This window comes from Varanus komodoensis, unplaced genomic scaffold, assembly GCF_004798865.1.
Source record: "Varanus komodoensis strain SLA01 unplaced genomic scaffold, ASM479886v1 scaffold22, whole genome shotgun sequence".
Lineage (NCBI taxonomy): Eukaryota > Metazoa > Chordata > Lepidosauria > Squamata > Varanidae > Varanus > Varanus komodoensis.
The window spans coordinates 8,112,518-8,132,604 of record NW_025335606.1 but is presented as its reverse complement, the minus strand read 5'-3'; the positions used below and the strand labels follow the sequence as shown (position 1 = coordinate 8,132,604).

The 20,087-nt window shown below is 47.2% G+C and overlaps 1 protein-coding gene across 8 annotated transcripts; it reads right to left on the bottom strand.

Moving 5' to 3' along the window:
- Positions 1–2,117: 2,117 nt before the first annotated feature.
- On the bottom strand, positions 2,118–12,840 carry ELAC1 (elaC ribonuclease Z 1). 8 transcript variants are annotated; one of them, XM_044431507.1, is made up of 5 exons: positions 12,568–12,840; positions 10,930–11,733; positions 9,699–9,878; positions 8,006–8,473; positions 2,118–3,744 (listed from the first exon to the last, which is right to left on the bottom strand). In XM_044431507.1, exons 2-5 carry the CDS (start codon positions 10,982–10,984, stop codon positions 3,275–3,277), a joined length of 1,173 nt encoding a protein of 390 aa, XP_044287442.1. In that variant the 5' UTR covers positions 10,985–11,733; positions 12,568–12,840; the 3' UTR covers positions 2,118–3,274. The 8 variants fall into 8 exon arrangements, with proteins under 8 accessions (XP_044287442.1, XP_044287443.1, XP_044287446.1 ...); XM_044431508.1 differs by having other exon boundaries at positions 10,930–11,023; XM_044431511.1 differs by lacking the exon at positions 12,568–12,840 and adding an exon at positions 12,297–12,369 and having other exon boundaries at positions 10,930–11,023.
- Positions 12,841–20,087: the final 7,247 nt, after the last annotated feature.

The window sequence follows — 20,087 nt, the reverse complement described above, 5'->3', positions numbered from 1 at the left end:
GAGGGAGGATTAACCAGATTTCTCAAGTCCGTGTGCCTTTCAGTTCCACAAAGCTGTTTTTGTGTAGGCACACCTGGAGTGAAATTGTCCAGCCTGAAAATCGTCTGACTCTGCCTGGCCTGAAAGTCGTCCACCTGCTGGCCCGTGTGATGTGCCGTTTGTTTCTGAGCCCATTTAATCCCCAAACAGGGCTGAGTCAATTAAATCAAGTTCCGTTCAGTTCATTAAGTCATAGACCAACATGAGCCAATGTGAGTCGACCTAACAGTATAAAAAGATACTTTTCTGATTGTGACAATTCAAATGAATTAAAAGCAAGGAAGCAAATAATAAGCACAAAAACTAAAACAACCACATACAATCTATATTATATACACATACACATATGGTTGAGTGGATACTATATCCAGCTTTCTCAGAATATGATCTCATTTCTCATAGGTGTGCAAGAGCAGAGGTGTCCAACCTCCCGTCTGCAGTCCAAATTTGGCCCTCTGGAGTTCCCTAGCTGGCCACTCCCTCTTCCCCAGCCCCAGCCCCCTTTCCCTGACCAGTAGTTTCCCCGGCTTTTGCATCTGGTTTTCCCATTCTGAAAGTCTGAGATGCCTCTGCCAGAGCTTGGTTGCCAACAGCAAGAGGCTCCAGACATGATCCTATTGCAAGAAGCATTTACTGTTGAACTGCATTTGCACTACATTTCTACCCCTTTTTCTTCCTCTTGAAAGAAACCCAACCCAGCTTACAAGTGACAAGAAGAAAACAGGGAGAGCAGGTAGGTAATCTCCGAAGGGAGAGCCAAGATAGAGTCTGCACAAGATGCTTTTCTAATCTATCAGTTACACTCAGTTCAAGGAAAAGTGGGGGGGGTGTCATGCATGTTACGCAACAGTCCTTGAGGGTGAATCAAGGATGGCTGAACACTGTGCAACATGCCACATACCTGAGCAGCACAAGCAAACATTAGCATTTCTAAGGTGAACGTGGGGGGCAAAAATCCCACCTGAAGTCTAAAAGTGTCAGGCTTTTAGCAGCCGTGTTATGGCAACGCTTTTGCTCATTTTATCCTGATGCAAGATTCGCCTCCATTCCCTTTTATTCTCACAACAACCCTATGAGGTTGATTAGGCTGAGAATCTGTGACTGGCCCCAAGCCACACAATCAGCTTCATGGTTGAGTGGGAACTCCCCAGTCTCCCGGGTCTCCCGAGTGCCAGGCCAACACTCTAACCACTATGCCATGCTGGCCTCAGTCGCCAAATGCAATTTCACCTCCTCATCCCCCCAGTTTGCATTTGCACTGAACAGTTTGCCCATCTAGCTGGAACATTTCAGAAGGGGATAGAAGGTGGCTGGGAAAGCCCAGGAGGACTTCCCAGCCTCTCTATTCCCTTCCCACCCCACCCCACCCCAATCCACCCCACCCCCACCTTAAAACTCTACCTTTTCCCTGATTCCAAGGTTTCTTGTCCTCAAAAAGCAGGCAGCACAGTTCTGTACCGAGAAGGTAGGTCGGAGCTCTGATTTCCATCTCCAGGCCTGGAGTACTGCCTCCCATGTCAGAGCTGGGAATCCAGGGGATGCTATGGCCTTTCCACTCCTTTTGCATTTGGTCCTGAGCATCACTAGAATGCAGCTCCCTAGAGCTCCTCCAGAGTTGAATTTGGCTGTAAGTGACTCACCACTCCAAGGCAGAAGGCATTCTTGAGGCTGATCTGGTGTTGTTGTTGTTTTTTTAATTATTATTCCAAGAGGACACACTGCTTGATTTGAGAGATGCATGCCAGAATTCTTTACAACAGTGGGAATCCAAATGGCTGCACACAATCTAACATTCCCACCACAGCCTTCCTTGTGACACTGCAAAAGATCCTGGGCAAAAGATCTTTGCTCTCCCCCGCAAAAAGTGTCACCATGACAAACAATCCCTTGGGGAGCTTGCACAGGTGAATACAGTCCTTTTCTTCCAAGGAAGAAAAAGTTAAATTAATGTAAGAAATATGTTGTTTAAACGTGTACCGTGATTTGTTAGCAATGATACAGAATATTAATATATAGGGAATATCTCTTTAGGAAAAACCACCATCCAGTACAGTATTCGGTTTCAAGTAATCTACAAATTTTTTGGCATAATATATAAATCCTTTATTCATCCACATGTAACATAAAGCCACTGCATCCAATATGGATCTAATATGTTGATTTTTCAATCATTTGCACACTCCTAATACAATATTATTCTAGCATTGAAAGACCAAATTGCTTAGCAAGACATATGGGCCCACAAGTGCACCCAGCTGATTTTACTGGTTCCTGTTCCAAGTAAGTGGGCAATAGATTTCAGCTTTAATTCAATAAATCTTCAATTCCAAATGGAAGAGTGCATACTTAAATAAGATCCTGGAGTTAATGCTATGTAGAAGGCATCCATTTTTCCAAAGCCCCTGAAGCATCTTTCCTGAAATTACTAAGGAATTACAGGTGTGTTGAAGTAGATGCTATGAAATGGGCCCAAAATCATCCAGGAGGCACCGATTGTGGCGTGTTTTAGGTGCCTGTCAGTTTACCAAACTTCCTTGAAGGACTGGACTGCTCACTTAGGTCATTTATGCTTAATTGTGTTATTAGATTTAGTTTTAAATATTTAAGAGCACGATCTAATGGGTTGTGGCCTTGACGCTCATAACTCAGAGGTTTATGCACATCTTGTGCCGAGTAAGCAGCGGACGTGATTTCGGCCTTCCTGCGCCTCCTGCCCTGGGTTCAGCTGGATGGCCATTTCTGGACTCTTATCCTTACCTGAGGTGCTGTGGAGGGGGAGGGAAAGAGGCTGGAAACCCTCTGCTGGCCCCATTCCCCTTTCCTTCTTGCTCTCTGGAGCAGCCCCTGAACCCCCCTCTGCAGTTGATTTCCTGACTTGAGAGGCAGCTGCTGATGCTGTTCCTTCCACGCTGGTTGTGGCAGCGAGTGGAGACACAGCACTACTTCCAACCCCAGATCTGAGCTTCTGAATTATCCTGTGCCCCCAGATGATGTCTAGGGAACTCTCTTAATAAATTAGCTTTTATATTTATTATGATGTGTTTTGCTGCCCAGAGTTAACTTTAGATTTGGTAAGTGGTATATACATAGATTTAGGGACTGGCGGGGAGGAAAAACGAGGAGGAGGAAGGCCAGTGGATCCTGAATCGAGCCTCTTTGGCCTGGGCCTTGAAAACAAAATACAGCTGCAACTTTGCTCTATCAACAAATTTATCTCTTTTGTAGTCAAGCAGCACTATGTTTGTTTTCTCATCGGAACACTTAAGGTCATAAAATCCTCTGCCAAAACCACCTCTTGCCCATCCAGCACTGACTCGGCTTGTCTTTTGAGCTCCGTGACTTCCACGTCTCCTTCGCCAATCTGACCGGCTGGTTTGTACCGCTGACTGAAGTGAGACAGCACCAGCCTCCTGACTTGGCACCGTTTCGCAAACTCAGCAGCCACCTTTGGGGTGCTGTGGCCATGCTCTCTGGCTTTGTCTGCCTGCGTATCGTCCAGGGTGGCTTCATGAACCAAGAGGTCAGCTTCGTAGCAAAGCGTCGCTGCTCCGCCTCCAACAGTACCAGAACAGTCTCCTAAAATACAAACCTTTCTTCCAGGAAGAGGGTCTTCTAAGACTTCCAAAGGAGAAATGGTGGTTCCATTTTCTAGGACAACGGCAATTCCCTCTTTCAGTTTACCATACAAAGGGCCTGGCTGAACTCCTTCAAATTAAAGCACAGGAATAAAGTTACTTTTCCAGCAGCTCACCCTCCAACACAGAATTCCAGCACAGTATTTTGAAGCCTCCAAATTTCACCAGCCCCGCTGAATTCCCATCCCTGCTCATACATCCAACTATATTTTCCTAACTTGTAACCTTTCTTCCTCCCATCTAGAGATGTAAAGGCCTGGGGTATAGTGGAGAGATTAAAAATCGGGAGAGGCACTAAGAGACCCCCCTTTCCTTTATTTTTCCCTAGAAATTTTTGGAAAATGTGAAAAATGGAGGGTAAGTTTTCCAATGAGTTTTGGGGGTTAAAGTTGGGGCTTTTCTCTTCTCACCAAGCCCTTCATCTCTCTAGCTATACCCATGCCCATCACTGAAGAATTTAATATTTTTGAGGGGGTGGGATACAATATGCAAAACAATAAGCTACGACACAATAAAGTGTACATTCTCCATTTTACAGAATATGGTATCTAACTTTTGAACCTAATGAGTTTTATACAAGAAAACCCATAATCCTATTTTGAATCCTTTTCATCCCCTCCTCAAGGTGTTGAAATATACCCTTTATTATCTCTTTGGGCTATTAAAAATGTGACAGTGAAGGGTATATTTTGAGGCTTGCGATATGATGTTGCTGTTACTTGCCATAAGATAGTCCTCCAAAATCCATCGATCTCATACTTGGTGCAATATGATAGCACAATATTTATGAAAACCCAGATTTCCTTAGAAAGGATATGGACAATATGCATTATATCTGACAGGCTGTGGCACAGCTGACAGAAAAAAATTGTTCTCTGTTGCTCCAGAGGGTAGGACCTGAGCCCACAGGTGCAAAGCACAGGAAAATCAACCTTTGGGAAGGAGTTGTGTAACAGGTAATCTTGGAAAATGGTGGACCACCCTCTGTTTGAGGTTTTAAACAGTGGTTCAGTCAGGGATGGTATCACAGTCGTTCCCACCCTGGTTTTTTCCCCAGGCATGGGAATGCAAATTCCATGATTCCCCACCAACACGACCATCATAGGTGTTATAGTCCAGCACCTGTGGGTGGGAAGCAGCTGCAACAGCTGCTGATTTCCTTTATCAGCTCTGGGTCCAGCTACATGACCTCTGAAGTTCCCCCCTGCTCTACAATTCTACCCCACCAGAAGACGCCAAAGAGGAACAGGAAGCTTAGAAAGGGTGCAGACAAACAGCGCTGCTCTTATACCCTCAAGGGTGTCATCAGATTAGATCAGAGCCATTCACCAATATTACCAGTGTGCTTTTACAGGAAAAGAGATGCATTTGTCTACAAGAGCAAAAGGACAGAAGCCACATAGGCGAGTTAAGGACTAATTGGCTTAATGTGGCACATGCTTTTGTAGCCAGAGGCCCACTTCATCTCATGAAGAGGGCTGATGACTTCAAGCATCACGCGTGGCAATAAATCAGTATGTCTCCAATGTATCACTACACATGCCCTCTAATGGGAAGAGAAGCACTTCCACATGCTTGGAAAGTTATTAGTCACTGGCCTACTCAGCAATAGTGTGAGATAAATGCACATGATATCAGCCAAAGTGCTGGGGGAACATCAGTCCAGCCACTGCAGTAGGTAAGCCTGAACAGGAAAGCCTTTTGATGAACTATCCCTCATCTGTTCTGGTTTAACTCCAAGGTGTGATCCAGCCAAAGCACCTCCATTCAGATTCACTAATACCTTAGCAAGAGACAAACCCACCTGTCTCACACATCATATACAGTTTATTGATTATAGTGGAAAAATATGGATGCAGAATGTAAAGAACAAAAGGAAGCCTGCACTCCCCTTTTCTCTGGCTGCACCTGTGAAATGAATGGCCCACGGGATGTTCTATGGGCTTCCAAAGTTGTCTGGGCAAGCAGCACATCAGCAGTTCTACCCAAGCCAAGCACGGAAGACACCGCCACTCGCAATGGGATTTTATAAACTTCCTCTCTGCCATTTGTTCAGAGGCTGTCCGCACATCCGTGCTTGCACACTACTTCCTAGGAGACAGGGCTTGGAGAGGGGTGCTAAGCTGCTTCACTAAAGGAAACAGTTTTGCTCTCACAGCAAAAGCAGCCCTTCTCTAACAGAATGTCTGGGAAAGGCAGCTTCAAAGCAATGCTCTTTGGTGCACTTCATAGCAAGCTAAAGGCCGTTAGACCTTGGCACGGCTTCAGGAAACCGTCCTGGCTTTGAGGCACTGCGAAATTTCACCACACAACCTGCTGAAACTTAATCAACGCCTCACCACTCTTCCAGCAGAACCCATCCAGTTCATGCTCCCCTCAGAAATAGAACACTGGCCTACCAAACCAAATTGTGGTAAAGAAAGGCTGAGATATTGCATGCAAAACTATTAACTATTTATAAAGTGCCTCATGAATGAGCTTCATAGTTTAGGCCTTCAGGGCCCAAGGGTCTCAACGGGGCGATGCTAGGAGGCCTGGCAACATGGGCTCATGCACACACGACTTGCTCGTCCTTGTCCAGACAAAGTCATTGAAGATTTCTAAGTAAGGTCTTTCTAAGTATTTGGGAACCTCTGGCATCTTGTGCTCATGTGGACGCCTGCGATGCAACCCCAAGCTGCCATGTCCAGCTGGATGACCAGTGCAAGAAAACCCCTTCCTTATTTCCAGCCTCTCAGCAGAGACTAGAGATAAGCTTGGGAGACTTCAGGCATTCTGGAGTGCCAGATTCTGGGAGATTTTGCAGGCTGCCAGAAAAGACTCAGTATGCTGAACATTTTGCACCCAGTGTAAGCTATAACATTATATTATTCCACATACTCTATGGTATATCTTAAAGCCGTCTTCCCCAGCCTGGTGCCTTCCAGATAAACCGGACTACAATCCCCATCATCTCAAGCCAGCATGAACATCTGTGATCAAGAACATTGCATATCCTCCCCATAAGTGGATCCTTAAGGAGTCAAAACAGAACCATCCACACACAAGAGGGAGTTATCACCAGGCTTACAGGGATGCCAAGGTTTGCAGAAGAAGGAAAAGAACTCCAAAGAGCAGGGAAGAAAGGAGGGTAGGAGAAGCTGCCTAAGTGATGGGTGAGTGGGGAAACCTCTCCTTAATGGCAGGCATCAACATCCCAGTGAGCCCCAAGCATGCTAAAAATTGGGTGCTAACTATGGATGTAAAACAGAAAAGCACAGGTAGGAGGAATGGAGTATTCTTCGGAAGGGCATGGCTGGCTGGCTGGCTATTCTGTACTGCAGCTGTCCTGCTCCAGCTGAATCATGCTCAGTGTTAGGGCAAATTCTGGGGCAATCCAAAAGGCAAAGCAAGAAAGCAGGGGAATGCCCAAGCACAAAGTTTTGGTTCAGGAGGGGAAGAGGCAGAAGCAGGGATGGTCAAGACAGAGGCAAGGCCCACGCCAGCTTCAATACACAGTCCAGCAGCAGAGTCGGGGAGGCGTCCAAGAGTCAGCAGCATGGAGGTCTTACTCCAGAGCAGCAGCGCTGTTCCAGTACTGTTAGGCTGAAACTGACCGCCTGCAGAGCCAGAGCTTCCTGTGCCTTACCCAGGGCTCAGCTGCCGCCTGGCAAAAGTCCTACTTGGGACAAGGGCTTTGCTCTCGAGGAGCCCTTCTCTGTCACTGAGCACTTCTGAAGGAGCTTTCCCAGCCTGCCTCTTGAAGCAATGATGCTCTCGAGGACTTGGTTGGCTCAGCACCTGAGAGGCAGAAATGTCTCCCTCTGGCAGGTGCAAACTAGTGGCCATCTCTGCCACGGGCCCAGGCTCCTGGCACGCAAGAACCAGCGCCCCTGGCCCAGCACTCCTGGCACTATTGTCCCTAGAAGCTCAAGATCCTCCTCAGAGGATTTCTCCACCAGGGGCAGGCCACCAATATCTTCTTGCGGGTCCCCTTTGCTTCAGACCAAGGGGAAACCTCCTTTTACCCTGAGACCCAGATGCCAGGGCTGTATCTGAGTAGTGTGTGGGGCTAAATCAAAAAGGACAGGGCCAAAACCCCCCACATATGTAGCTTCAGGCTCTTACTGGAGGTAACCAAGTCTCAGGACCAGCAGGCCAACCTTGCAGAATGAAAGAGAAGGCACAGAAGCCAGGAAATAATGCGAACCCCAAAGAGCAACATTGGAATTCCTCAGGGGCCAGATTTGGCTTCCTAGCCTGAGGTTCTACATCCCAGTTTTAGACAAACTTTCAGTTCGTAGCCACAGGACAGTTTTTCATAAGAATTGAGTAGTGAGAGCCATCATCACCTAGTTCCTTCAGCTTCTGCGTATTGAGTTTGCCTGCTCGTGGCTTCTCCTCCACTAGAAACCCAAAGGAAGGTATGCGATGAAATAACCTGAAGGCCTTCATTAGAAACTGTTTATTGTCCACCAAGGTGTATGAGTCTTCTACAGGATCCAGATAAATCGTTTTCCCATGAGCCTCTGGAGATGAGACCTCCCCTGTGTCCACAGATGATGGTTCCTTCCATTCTTCTGCAGGGCATTGTTCTGGTGTGGGCACCAATTCGTGAACAATGTAAGGAAAGGAAAGTTGTGAGTGGGAAAGTTCCATTGTTCTCTGCAGGAAACTCCTGAGCCCAAGTGGACCATAAATATCTACTGGCAGTTTGTTTGTGCTGGGGCAACCTTGGAGACTGATGGTACAAAGAAGGCCAGGAAGGCCAAAGAAATGGTCCCCATGCAGATGAGTTATAAAGATCTTGGTAATTCTTCCTAACAACATAAGAATAACATTGATTAAAATGAGGGAGAGTTGAGAGAATTCAGGGGCACTCTGAATTCAGAGCAGGCAAACATGGAAAACAGGTTTACACCAGAATAAAAATACAGGGCAAAATCCAATACTCAAAAGCAGACTTCCCCAGCATGGTTCTCTCCAGATGTGTTGGACTACAACTCCCAACATTCCCCAAACAACATGCTCCAATTCATCTGGAGGATTCCTCAAAGTCTCTGCTAAGCATATCTGGGTGAGAAAATGCTGGGCTTTCTCAGCTGAGCTTCTACTGCAGGCTTGCTGGAAGAATTCACAATTGAAACACTGCTAAACATACTGCGTATTGCCCACCAAAACACCAAAAGTGGTGGATGAGATCTGAAATAGCTTTGATGCAGGCTTGCCATAAACCATCTCTTTTTCCTTTTTTCCTGAAAGCAGCCTGTTTTTGAATGAAGCCATGACAAAGAGTAGGAAAGCGATGCCTTTTTCTGAATCAACACCACACTTGCCCAACTGCTACAGTTAAACATGGAATTGTCTTGCACAAGATGCCAGCTTGCTTGGCTTTAAAATGGGGATTTGACAAATGAACAAAAGGGAAAGTTAATCATGGCTGCTAGTCACCATGGCTCTATGCCGCCTCCAAGATCAGAGGAGCTTGCAGTGAAACCGCGAGGAGGAGGGTAACCTGTGCACCTGCCCCACTTGTGGGGTTCTCTGTGGAGGCAGGCTGACCAGTGTGGGTCCCGAATGCGGGACCCGATCCGCCATTGGCCTGACTCCACAGGTTCCTCTTATGTCCATCTTCAATGCACTGACTGCATACACGAAGCAGTGGCTTCTATAATGAATAGAACAGCAACAGAGAAAGTACTTTCTGCTCACATTTCCTGCTCGCACACAGTGCTTCCTTCTCCGCTTGTGGAATCACCAATACTTTCTCTTGGTCTCTTTTCCAGCCACCCAGGTGGGTTTTAATCCAGCCCTCCTTGGGGCCCTCCAGGGTGGTTAGATTACAGCCCCATCATCCCAAGCCAGCATGTTGGCAAAAATGCTGGGTGTTGTAGTCCAGCTCCTCTGAAGGGTACTGGGTTGGGCAAGGCTGGGCTAGTCAAAAACACATCCTATCGCAATGCTGCTTCTAGCTCCTCCCAGGGAGTGGCAGTCTGCTAAAAGAGGCGTCATCCAGACAAAAGCAAACGAACGTCCCACACTTGCCTGCTTTTAAATTACTTTTCATGAACTGGGTCTGTGTCCCCTCACCGCAATCAAACAGCCAGCATTCTCCTTCGAAGCGGACCACCGTAGCTGAGGCCCCTCTGGTGGGAGATGGATAAGCAGCACCAGTGCCCAGGAAAGTCACATCCATCGACATTTTGCTCGGAAGTGGCCCAGCACCTAACGAAGAAGCAACGCGTGCAAATCCTTAGGCTTTCTGGACCCTCGGTTAAACAGCTGCGGCAGCTGCTTTTAAAAATGAAGCTATGGGGTATAAAAACATACCACCTCTGCCATTCTCCAGATATTGCTGTGAATTGTGCCTGTCCTGTTTTGTTTATATTATTGGCCTGCTGTTATATTATGTATATTATTGTCTCATTGTTTACTTTATTGGTTTATATGATTTGATTTGTTGGTTCGGCAATTTGCCTAACGTGTCCTGTTGGTTAAGGAATACAAATTTAAAAATAAATGAATAGATAGGATTTGCAAGACTGTAAGATGCATTGAGCTCAATGGGAAACCTTCCATGCCACGATACATTTGATTGTTCTGTATATTTGCACTTTCAGAAGATGTTTAGCAGCAGGCAAATATTTGCTGCTTTTCTTGTGTACTATTCTGGAAGATAGTAGCAATGGAAATGCAGCAGATACTGATTATTTTTTAGAAGACTAAGCCTTCCCTGTCCTACTTCAATCACGCCGGCCAATGCAACCTCCTCCAGATGCTGTTGTCCAGTCATGTCCAACTATAAGAAATCCCATGGGCCGTATCACACCACACTTTTTGATCCCGTGGTACCTCCAAATGCACTGGACTACAATTCCCCTCATTCCAAATGTCCATACAGGGTGGGAATGATGGACCTTGCCATCCAGCTCATCTGTGGAGGAACAGATTGTCCAAGGCTCATGGGCATTTCTTGCATGTGGCGCCTGAACTGAATCATTTTGCATTTGCCATATAAGCAAATCAAATATAAAAGCTACAATGCCACCATTGGCCAGTTTGGACTGAAAAAAGGCCAGCAACTGCCAGCTTTCCCCACCTGGCTAATTTCTGGAGATCAAGCGATTCTTTAAAGGCAGCGCTACAGCAGGGAGTTGTAAAGTTGCCAACTTCATGTGTTGCAATGCTCTCACATTATCTAAGCTGCACCGAAACCGAGAAGCTACATATTCCAAGCTGACAAGTATTCTTCTCATCAGCCAAGAAAATGCCTCACTTGATTTTCTGTCCTTCATCAATTCCTGATATTCCTTGCAGCTTGCTTCTTCCATTCCCTCCAAGATCCAGACGCTCAAGATTCATTCCTGATCCTGTGAAGGAAAGCTGTTTCTTTGGGAGCGCTTGTGCATCATATAGCAAACCCTTTCCAGACTGGAAATCATATTAATTATGAAGGTCCTCATTCCCAGTTCTGCATTTGACATCTGAACCAAGAAGTTATTTATGCATTTCATTCACATGTGCTCTGCAAAATGCCTTGCACCCAAGCAGTGCTACAGAATCAACAAATAATAATAATAATCTTAATAAATGCAAGGATTTATAAACTGCCTTTCAGCACAGGTTGATAATGCAGTATCTGAAACCAACAGAAAGAGGGACCCTGTATAAACCACAGTGCCTCGGAAACAGATGGCGAGCGACAGAACCGTTGTGCTTTTCTGTGCTCTCCCACATTCAGACACTTGCTTCAAATAGAAAACCTAAGATATTTTCCTGCTTACAGCAAAAGGGACGATGGTAGTCCCTCCGTGTTCCATGTACTGAAGCTGGGTGAGATTGCTGTTGGTCTTGCTTCAGAACCGGCTGTGGAGCAGCATCCTTTGATGCAAGGTTCGTGACAGGCACAGTTCTGAACCTCAGTGGAAGGGAACTGCCCGGAAGCTGCCATTGCTGCCCCCACACCCAAGATCTGCACCTTGAAGCGATTCCCCAATCTCACTAAAGATAGGGCCATTCCTGCAGAAAGGACAGAACTGTAGAGGTGGACAGGAAGCCAAAGGCCAGCTCAATCCAGCATCTGAAATGTAGCATGCAATTACAACAGGTCTGGTCCATTTATTTATTCCGATTTATATCCTACCTTTTTCCTACAAAGGGCTCAAGGCAGCTTACATCATCTCTCCTCCTCCAGCTTATCCCCACAACAACAACCCTGTGAGGTAGGTTGGGCTGAGAGTCTGTGACTGGCCCAAAGTCACCCAGTTGGCTCCATGGCTGAGCGGAGACTAGAACCCAGATCGCCTGAGTCCCAGTCCCAGGCTCTTCACCACGACACCACACTGGCTCTCTCCATCAGTTGTACCCACTCCTCTATTTGCTAGCTTTCTATTTGCAGGGCTGTTGTTGTTATTTAAAGGGGAGTCTTCCATCGGCTCTGCTTTTGCTGTGAAGCCTCTGACATTTCGTTAGATTTTTGTCACAGCAGCCATTCATCAGTTTGCAACAGAGAGTTACAAGACCTCTGTAACTTGAGGAAGCACTGAGTTTTTCTTCTCCCTCCCCATTTCTTTTTCCTTTGATGTCCTGTCTTTTAGATTGCAAAACGAAGCACAGGGATTGTCTGGGGTTTTGAAAGTTTACCTAATCTACTTGAGGAAATTCTTTCGCTTGAAGAGCAGTAGAGGAATGCTCTAACGGAATAAAAGCGCCCTCCCCACTCCGGATGGAGGTGATTAATTGGGAAACTCTTCTCGCATGTAGCAAGTGAACCTGTCAGGTAGAGGGATCGGTTTAACTTTCGCAATGACGTGGTTTTTTTTAAAAGATGGGGATGGAAACCGCCCCCCCATGGGAAAAAGCATGCAACCCCTCTCCTGCGGCATGAAATGGTACAGTCCAAGGAGAGCTTTACCACCGGCGTGCATAAAGTCCGGACCGACGTTGCAGAATCAGCCCACTTTGTGGTGTCCGCGCAGGGCGGCCTCTCTCACTCGGGGCTTCACACCTCGGCTGCCAAAGGCGTTAAGAAATGTGCGGGCGCGGTTGGTTTTTCAGGGTTATTGGCCACAAGCCTTCCGGCTTGGCAACCGATTATTTTTACATTCCGACCACGCAGAAGAGACACTTTCCAAACAGCAGGAAGGGAAAAGAAGGAATCGCGCCGCGCAAGGCCGGCTTCCTCGCGCACCGCGGCACATGCTCAGGAAGTCGGCCGCGACCTTTGCAGGCAAAGGAAGGGGGAAGCGGCAATAGGTTCCGGGGCTAAGCCCTTCGGGAGGAGGGGCAGAGAAGCCGATGCAGCCCCTGGGCGTTTTAGAAACATCCGGAAATCGGGTAAATGCTAGGAGTGGACGGTTTTGTTTCCCTGGCAGGGCTCCTCTGCCATCGGGAGCTGTGCGGAGGGCCGAAGAGCAATCGAGCCGCACCTGCAGATGCGCGCGAACGAGGGAGGATTTACCTGTTGTGCTCACAGAACCCCAGTCCTCCGTCGGCTTCACTGGCTCCCCATTGAAGTCCGGGCCCCATTCAAGGCGCTGGTTATCACCTATGAAGCCCTTAACGGCTTGGGACCTGGTTATCTAAAGCAGCGCTCGCGTCCGTATATGCCCTCCCGCCCCCTGAGATCGGCGGAGGAGGCCCTTCTCCGGGAGCCCTCCGTGAAGGATATTAGGAGGGCGAGTACCCGGAGGAGGGCCTTCTCTGCGGTGGCGCCCCACCTATGGAATGCGCTCCCCAGAGAGGTCCGCCTGGCGCCGTCGTTCTTCGGCGCCAGGCCAAGACCTTTTTATTTAAACGTTATCTTAATTGTTAATGGTATTTATTGATTTTATATTGTGCCGAGATGTTTCCAGATTTTTAAGGTAATTGTATAATTATTTGTTTTGGAAGCTGCCCCGAGTCTTTTTGCGAATGGGGCAACATATAAATGTTCCAAGTAAATAAATAAATAGATTCCTCAGCTATTGGCAATGTTGGCCTGGGCTGCTGGGATTTGCAATCCAACATTTCAGGGCCGCTGACGAAATGAAGCATTCAACGCAGGCATCAGGAAAGACTTTTATTATGAAAATAGAAGACCGTAACACATGTCTAAGCACAGTTACGCTATTACCAAAGGAGAAAAATAAATTCACGTTTTAAAACACATTTTAAGCTGCCCAAGAGACAATTTTTCAATAAGCCATATTCTGAAGTCAGGAAAAAAATATATCCCGAGGAAGGTTTATATTTTAACTATGCAGGAATGGTTTCCACAAAAGGCATTTGATGCCCCAACTGCATTTGTGGCACACACAGTGATAGACAGAATTGGGTGCCCCTCTACTTTTTTTGATCTATGGGAGTTCTTGTTCTCTGTTACGGACACCGCAGAGCTGGACAGAGGCAGGAGAATGGAAGAGCTGCGACTCACCTTTTCCTACTCCAAATGCAAGGAAAGGTCCCTTTTCTCCTGCATAAATGCTGGCAGTCCCAGGGCAGTCCCAGGAACCACATTGAGTGGGCAGCTATCACAGAGAACTGGCCATGCTTATTTCCAACTGTGTCAGTTGTATGAATAGGCCCTCAGCTGAGGCTGGATGTGTGATAGCAAGAGAGGGAAAGGCCCAGGCCTAACTTTCCAGACAAAACGAGCATTTCACACACATCCCGACCCCCAGCCCCTCAAATCTAGCTGTGCAGGCTCAATACTGAACTGCTTTTGTGGTACCTCTTTGTCACAATGAAACAGTTGCGTTAGGTTTCCGGACATCCATTTCCATGCACAACCGTCATCTAGCTGCTGTGAGCTATTTGGAAAATAAGTTAATGTCAGGAGGAGGTTGGGGAATGGGAAAGTGCCGTGATTAAAGCCATGACATAAGGCAAACAAAAAATAAAATAATGGACCAAATGCCAGGTAACAGTTTTGTTTCAAAATGAAAAGTGCCTTGTTTTAGACTAAACATTTTCAAAATATCTGTACCACCAAATTGTTAGCAAAGAGTAACACACACACATACTGTTTATTCAACAAGTATACTTTATGCCATGTTAGATTCCTATTGATTGGTTTCTAGTGAAATTATGGGAGGTGGGGCTGGTGTTCCTTCAAAACTTTTTACAAACCAACTTGAATGGAATGCAGGGCAGACCCAAATCCAAGAAAAAAAGATGATCTAAAAAGTGGATCTTTTCTCAATGACGCACTCAGCAAACTCATGTAATCCAGCTGTGTTACACTGGAGGTGACTACATGTGAAGAAAACCGAGAACACCTCCCTGTACATACAGAACTCATATACATGGTTCAAGTATGGCTTCCTCCCTGGCACGGATGTTTTTTATGTTTTCTTCCTCACTTGCTAGGAAATATTGAAGCATCTGATCTTCACCTGGAAGTGGTACAATCCAGCCACAAATACATCACTTGAGCCTGTTAATCATGTAAGCTCGGTTTTAAAAGTGCAGTGCTGGAGGTATGGACGGACATCAGTCAAAGGAACGCTCTCTTGAATATATCCTGCCAAAATTTAACTCATATACTTAGCTCCAAGTCAGATACATCAAGTCCTTCTAGAATCCGGAAACTCTTATGCTGGATCTGAAGCCGGTCATCTTCCAGTGGATGGATTTCCTTCCCCCACTGCAGATTCTTGGTTGGGGGACCCTCTTCAGAAGATGTGGGTCACATGCAAGGGGAAGCCAAGAAAGTCCCAGTGTGTCTGCCAAAGTCTGAGCACACAATGGTAGATCCAACCCAATTTACGAGTGTTCCCCTTTCATAAACCTGTACCCAGAAAAATGGTCCTTACCGTACTCCGTAACGTGCTCTATGCATCCGAGACATTGCATGCTATTTATGCCCTGCATGTTACGGTCTGGCCCTAAAACCCTTTGGGCAGGTACATGAATTGTATTGAAAAGTACAACATGACCAAAGCTGCTGGTACCATGAATTTTCCCACACAATCCCTGGTGAATGCAGTAAATACATCTGCATGTAAGCAACAGCCAGGGCTCCAGAAGATTCTGGCTTATGATACAGCCCCTTCATCTGAAAAAGATCCCTCTTGCACAGTTCCCATGACTGCCCTATGAGGGAATACTGAGGGAACCGGGCATGTTCAGCCATGAGAAGAGAAGTCCCTCAAAGGCTGTCACAAAGAGGAAGGTCAAGATCTCTTCTTGCTGATGCCAGAGTGTAGGCCACGGAATAATCAAGTCAAGTTGCAACAACCCAGATTCAGGCTGGACAACAGGAAAAGCTTCCCCACTGTCAGAGCAATGCGACAGTGGAACCAGCTGCCTAGAGAGATGCTGGGCTCTCCCACACTGGAGACATTCAGGAAGAAACTGGGCAGCCCTCTGAATGGGATGGTATGACTTGGAGTCCTGCAGCAGCAGGGGGTTGGACTCGATGGCCTTCATGGCCCCTTCCAGATCTACTTCTATGATTCGTGAACCTACTGGAACTTATGCGGACCTTCCTCGCCTACTGTTCCTTTTGCACTCACTTTCTGAGAGAGTATAAAAAAACTTTCCCGTTTCCTGTATGATTGTGCAACCATCTTGAATAAGTGAAGCAAACCCAGGGCAGCCTGGTGTGTATGGAAATGAAAACTGAGCACGGAGGGCTGCAGCACTCGTGTGGACTGGGCTGCTCCCTCCCTTTTGGCAAGCACAGCAGAATTAAGTGCGGTGAATCTAAAACGATTTTTAAAACTTGGTTACCTCCACGTTACGGCTACACAGTATGGGAAGAGAAGCCAAGGAAAAGGTGAATCACTTTCCCAAGTTTGTTGAAAACACACTGTCAATTCCTGGCTGTTATCAGAAAAAACATAAAGAATGACCCCCTCTCCAATGTTCTCCAAATCCTTCCTTTTTTAAACCAACAAAAAGACTTCAATTAAGCCGCTATATAAACTGCTTCTGCACAGCAAGGCACAAGTTTGGGCGTCTTGGCATGGGCGGAAAAGAGCAGGTTGCTTCCCTGTAACTGATGTTCTTCGAGTGGCCATCTGTGCAGTCACAGCCTTTGGCCGGAAGATTAACAGCTAACCGTTTTTGGCGGGAACTCCCCTCCCCCTCAGCATTATATAAGGAGCGGAGTGTCCGCCATTTTCCAGTCTTTGAAAGACCGACGTTTGTTCTTATAATAAGGTTTGTCAGCATGACAAGATAGCCAAATTCAGTAGTGGTACGACACATAGCAAAGAGATCATAGTATCGAAAGAAATAGTCGGACCACCCATGACACCAAGCGGGGTCGGAGGGTGGGTTGTGTGACTGCACAGATGGCCACTCGAAGAACATCAGTTACAGGTAAGCAACCTGCTCTTCTTCTCCGTGGCCTCTGTGCATCACACATATGGGTAGAATAACAAGCTTACCCCAAATGGAGGAGGGAGGTGTCATCAGCGAAGGACAGAAGAAAGGACAGCTCTGCCAAAAAAGCAATCCTGCCTGGCACAGACATGGAGTCTATAATGTCTGGCGAAGGTACACGGGGTAGCCCAAATGGCCGCCCTGCACACATCTTCTATCGGGACCCCTGATGCAAAGGCCGAAGAAGCAGCAACAGCTCTTGTAGAATGGCCTCTTGGAGTAGATGGCAAGTCCAACTTAGCTAACTGATAAGACAGGACAATTGTATTTACTATCCATTTCGAAAGACGTTGTGAAGTGACTGGACAGCCTCGGTCATGTTCCAAATATTTCACAAAAACTCTATTGGAACGCCGAACAGACTTCAGTCCTGGACCTATAAAAGGCTAAGCAACGACGAACGTCCAGCATATGTAGAGATCGCTCTATCGGATTCGAAGGGGTTGGAAAGAATGCCAGTAAAACAATCTCCTGTTGCATGTGAAACGAAATAGCGACTTTCGGAAGGAAAGACGGATCCAGCCGAAGAACCACTTTTTCCTTATGAAAATTTAGAAAAGGGGGGTCTACCCGAAGGGCGCAGAGTTCAGAGGATCTACGGGCTGAAGTCACTGCAACAAGGAAGGCAGTCTTCCATGAAGCAAGGCGTAGATCGATCGTCGCCATGGGTTCGAAAGGTGATCGAGTCAGCGCTTGTAAAACCACCAAAAGACTCCAGGTGGGCATTAGAGGTCTTATAGTTGGATGCAGATCACTCAATCCTCTCAAAAATCTTTTAATCAGAGGTTGAGCAAAAATGGAGAGACCATGTATAGTTCCCCGGTAATGTGAAATCGCTGCTGTATAAACTTTTATGGATGAAGGTTTGAGTCCAGACTGATGCAATTCAAAGAGAAACTGAAGTATCTGTGAAACAGAAGCCGAGGGGGCTGGAAACGAGTGTAAATTGGAAAAGTTAGAGAATCTCTGCCATTTTGCTGCGTACAACTTCCTAGTAGATGGTCGTAGCGCAGATTCGAGAATATACTGTAGGTCTGGTGTAGACTCTGCTGAGCAGGAATGGCCGGGACGGTTCATGGTGTCGATACCGATGTATCGCAGCTGGTCATCATATCCTCCATGCAGTCAGTTTCAGCGACAGCAAGTCTGGGTGGCGGATCGTGCCCTCCCTCTGGGTGACGAGATAAGGAAGAAGAGGGAGTTGGAGAAATTCTTCTTGGGAGACGTGAAGGAGAGTTGAGAACCATGGCTGGCGTGGCCACCAGGGGGTGATCAGTAGCCCTGTGGCCCCTCATGAATGATCTTTGCCAACACTCTCATGATGAGTGGGATCGGAGGGAAAGCATAAAAAGTCGTATTTGTCCAGGGGACCATGAAAGCATCCCCGAGCGAGTCCTGACCCATCCCCGCTCTGGAACAATAGGCCGTGCATGCCCTGTTCTGTTGTGTGGCAAACAGGTCGATGTCTGGCTGGCCCCATCGGTGAAATAGCATGTCGCGAACCCGATGGTCTAGCTCCCATTCGTGTGACCGCGACATACGTCTGCTCAAGAGATCCGCGTCTGTATTTTCTGTGCCCGCAAGGTGAACTGCTAGAAGAGTGATACCTCTCGGTATGCACCAGTCCCAAATCTGCATGGCCAGGTGGGCTAGTTTCCAGGATCGGGTTCCCCCTTGTTTGTTCAAATAAAAGACCGTCGCCATGTTGTCTGAGGTCACCTGGATGACCTGGTGTAGAAGCACATCCTCAAATGATTGCAGGGCTTTGAAAACGGCAAGAAGTTCCAGAAAACTGATATGGTTCCTGCAATCCCGGTAACTCCATATCCCCTGGGTACGTAGATCGGAGCAAATTGCTCCCCATCCCAGCAGGGACGCATCGGTGCCGAGGGTTACTGTGGGGTACTGGGGCTGAAACGGAACACCTACAGTCAGATTGGCTGGGTCTATCCACCATAACAGGGACTGAAGAACGGAAGCCGGGAGTCGAATCCGTTTGGTAGGTGGATCTGTCTGTGGTCGAAACATTCCGTTGAAGAACAGCTGAAGGGGACATAGCCTGAGTTTGGCATGCGGAACCACAGCGATGGAAGCAGACATGTGTCCCAACAGGCTCTGAATAGACCGGGTGGGGAAGGTTCTTGCTTGTCGAATCCGAGCGATGCACTGAGCAATCGCATGCCGTCCGTCCCGAGGAAGGAAGGCTCTTGCCAACATCGAATCCAGCTGGGCTCCGATAAAGTTGATCACCTGCGTAGGGAGAAGGGAAGATTTCTGTTGATTAATACAGAGTCCGAGATCGTGCAATAGAGCACATGTAAACTCAACAGCAGACGAAAGTCCTGCTTCTGTGTCGGAGACAGCAACCAAAGGTACGGGTATATCCGAATTCCATGTAATCGAAGGTGTGCACAGACAGGAGCCATACACTTCATAAAAACCCGTGGTGCAGTGGCTAATCCAAACGGTAGCACCTTGAATTCGTAGATTTCAGAGTCCACCACAAAACAAAGGAAATGCCTATAACTTGGATGTATTGAAATATGAAAATAGGCATCCTTCAGATCCAATGAGGTGAACCAATCCCCTCTTCCCAGCAACGGGAGAATACTTTGAAGTGTGGTCATCCGAAACTTCTTTGGTGTTATGAATCTATTGAGAGCTCTCAAGTTCAATATTGGTCTGAGACCCCCATCTCATTTCGGGACCATAAAGTATCTGGAATAGAACCCATGGAATCCCTCCGATAACGACAGGTGACGAACAGCTCCTTTAGCAAGGAGTTGGTGAATCTCGTCTAACAGTACCAAGGAAGTCGGAGTATAGCGGATAGGATTCGGTGATGGCACAATGTCGAATTCGATTCCATATCCGTGCTGAATGATAGATAACACCCACCCATCAGATGTGATGGACTCCCAAATGGAGAGCCGACTCTTCAGTCGATCCCCAAATGAGAGGGGGGAGGGTAGAGTTGGAATGAGAGGAGAGGTTCGCTCGTCGCATCAGCGCTGTTGCCTGTCCGTATCAAAGTGGCGGCGGCCCTGTTGGAAGCGCTGGGGT

What these genes read in the sequence shown, in the direction of transcription:
- ELAC1 (XM_044431507.1), bottom strand. Translation starts at nt 10,984, where the DNA reads ATGGAAGAAGCAAGCTGCAAGGAATATCAGGAATTGATGAAGGACAGA. An exon ending in GATGAAGGACAGAAAATCAA is followed by an intron (nt 9,879 to 10,929) that starts GTGAGGCATTTT and finishes CTTCTTCGTTAG; the next exon opens with GTGCTGGGCCACTTCCGAGC. An exon ending in GAAAAGTAATTTAAAAGCAG is followed by an intron (nt 8,474 to 9,698) that starts GCAAGTGTGGGA and finishes TTATGTTGTTAG; the next exon opens with GAAGAATTACCAAGATCTTT.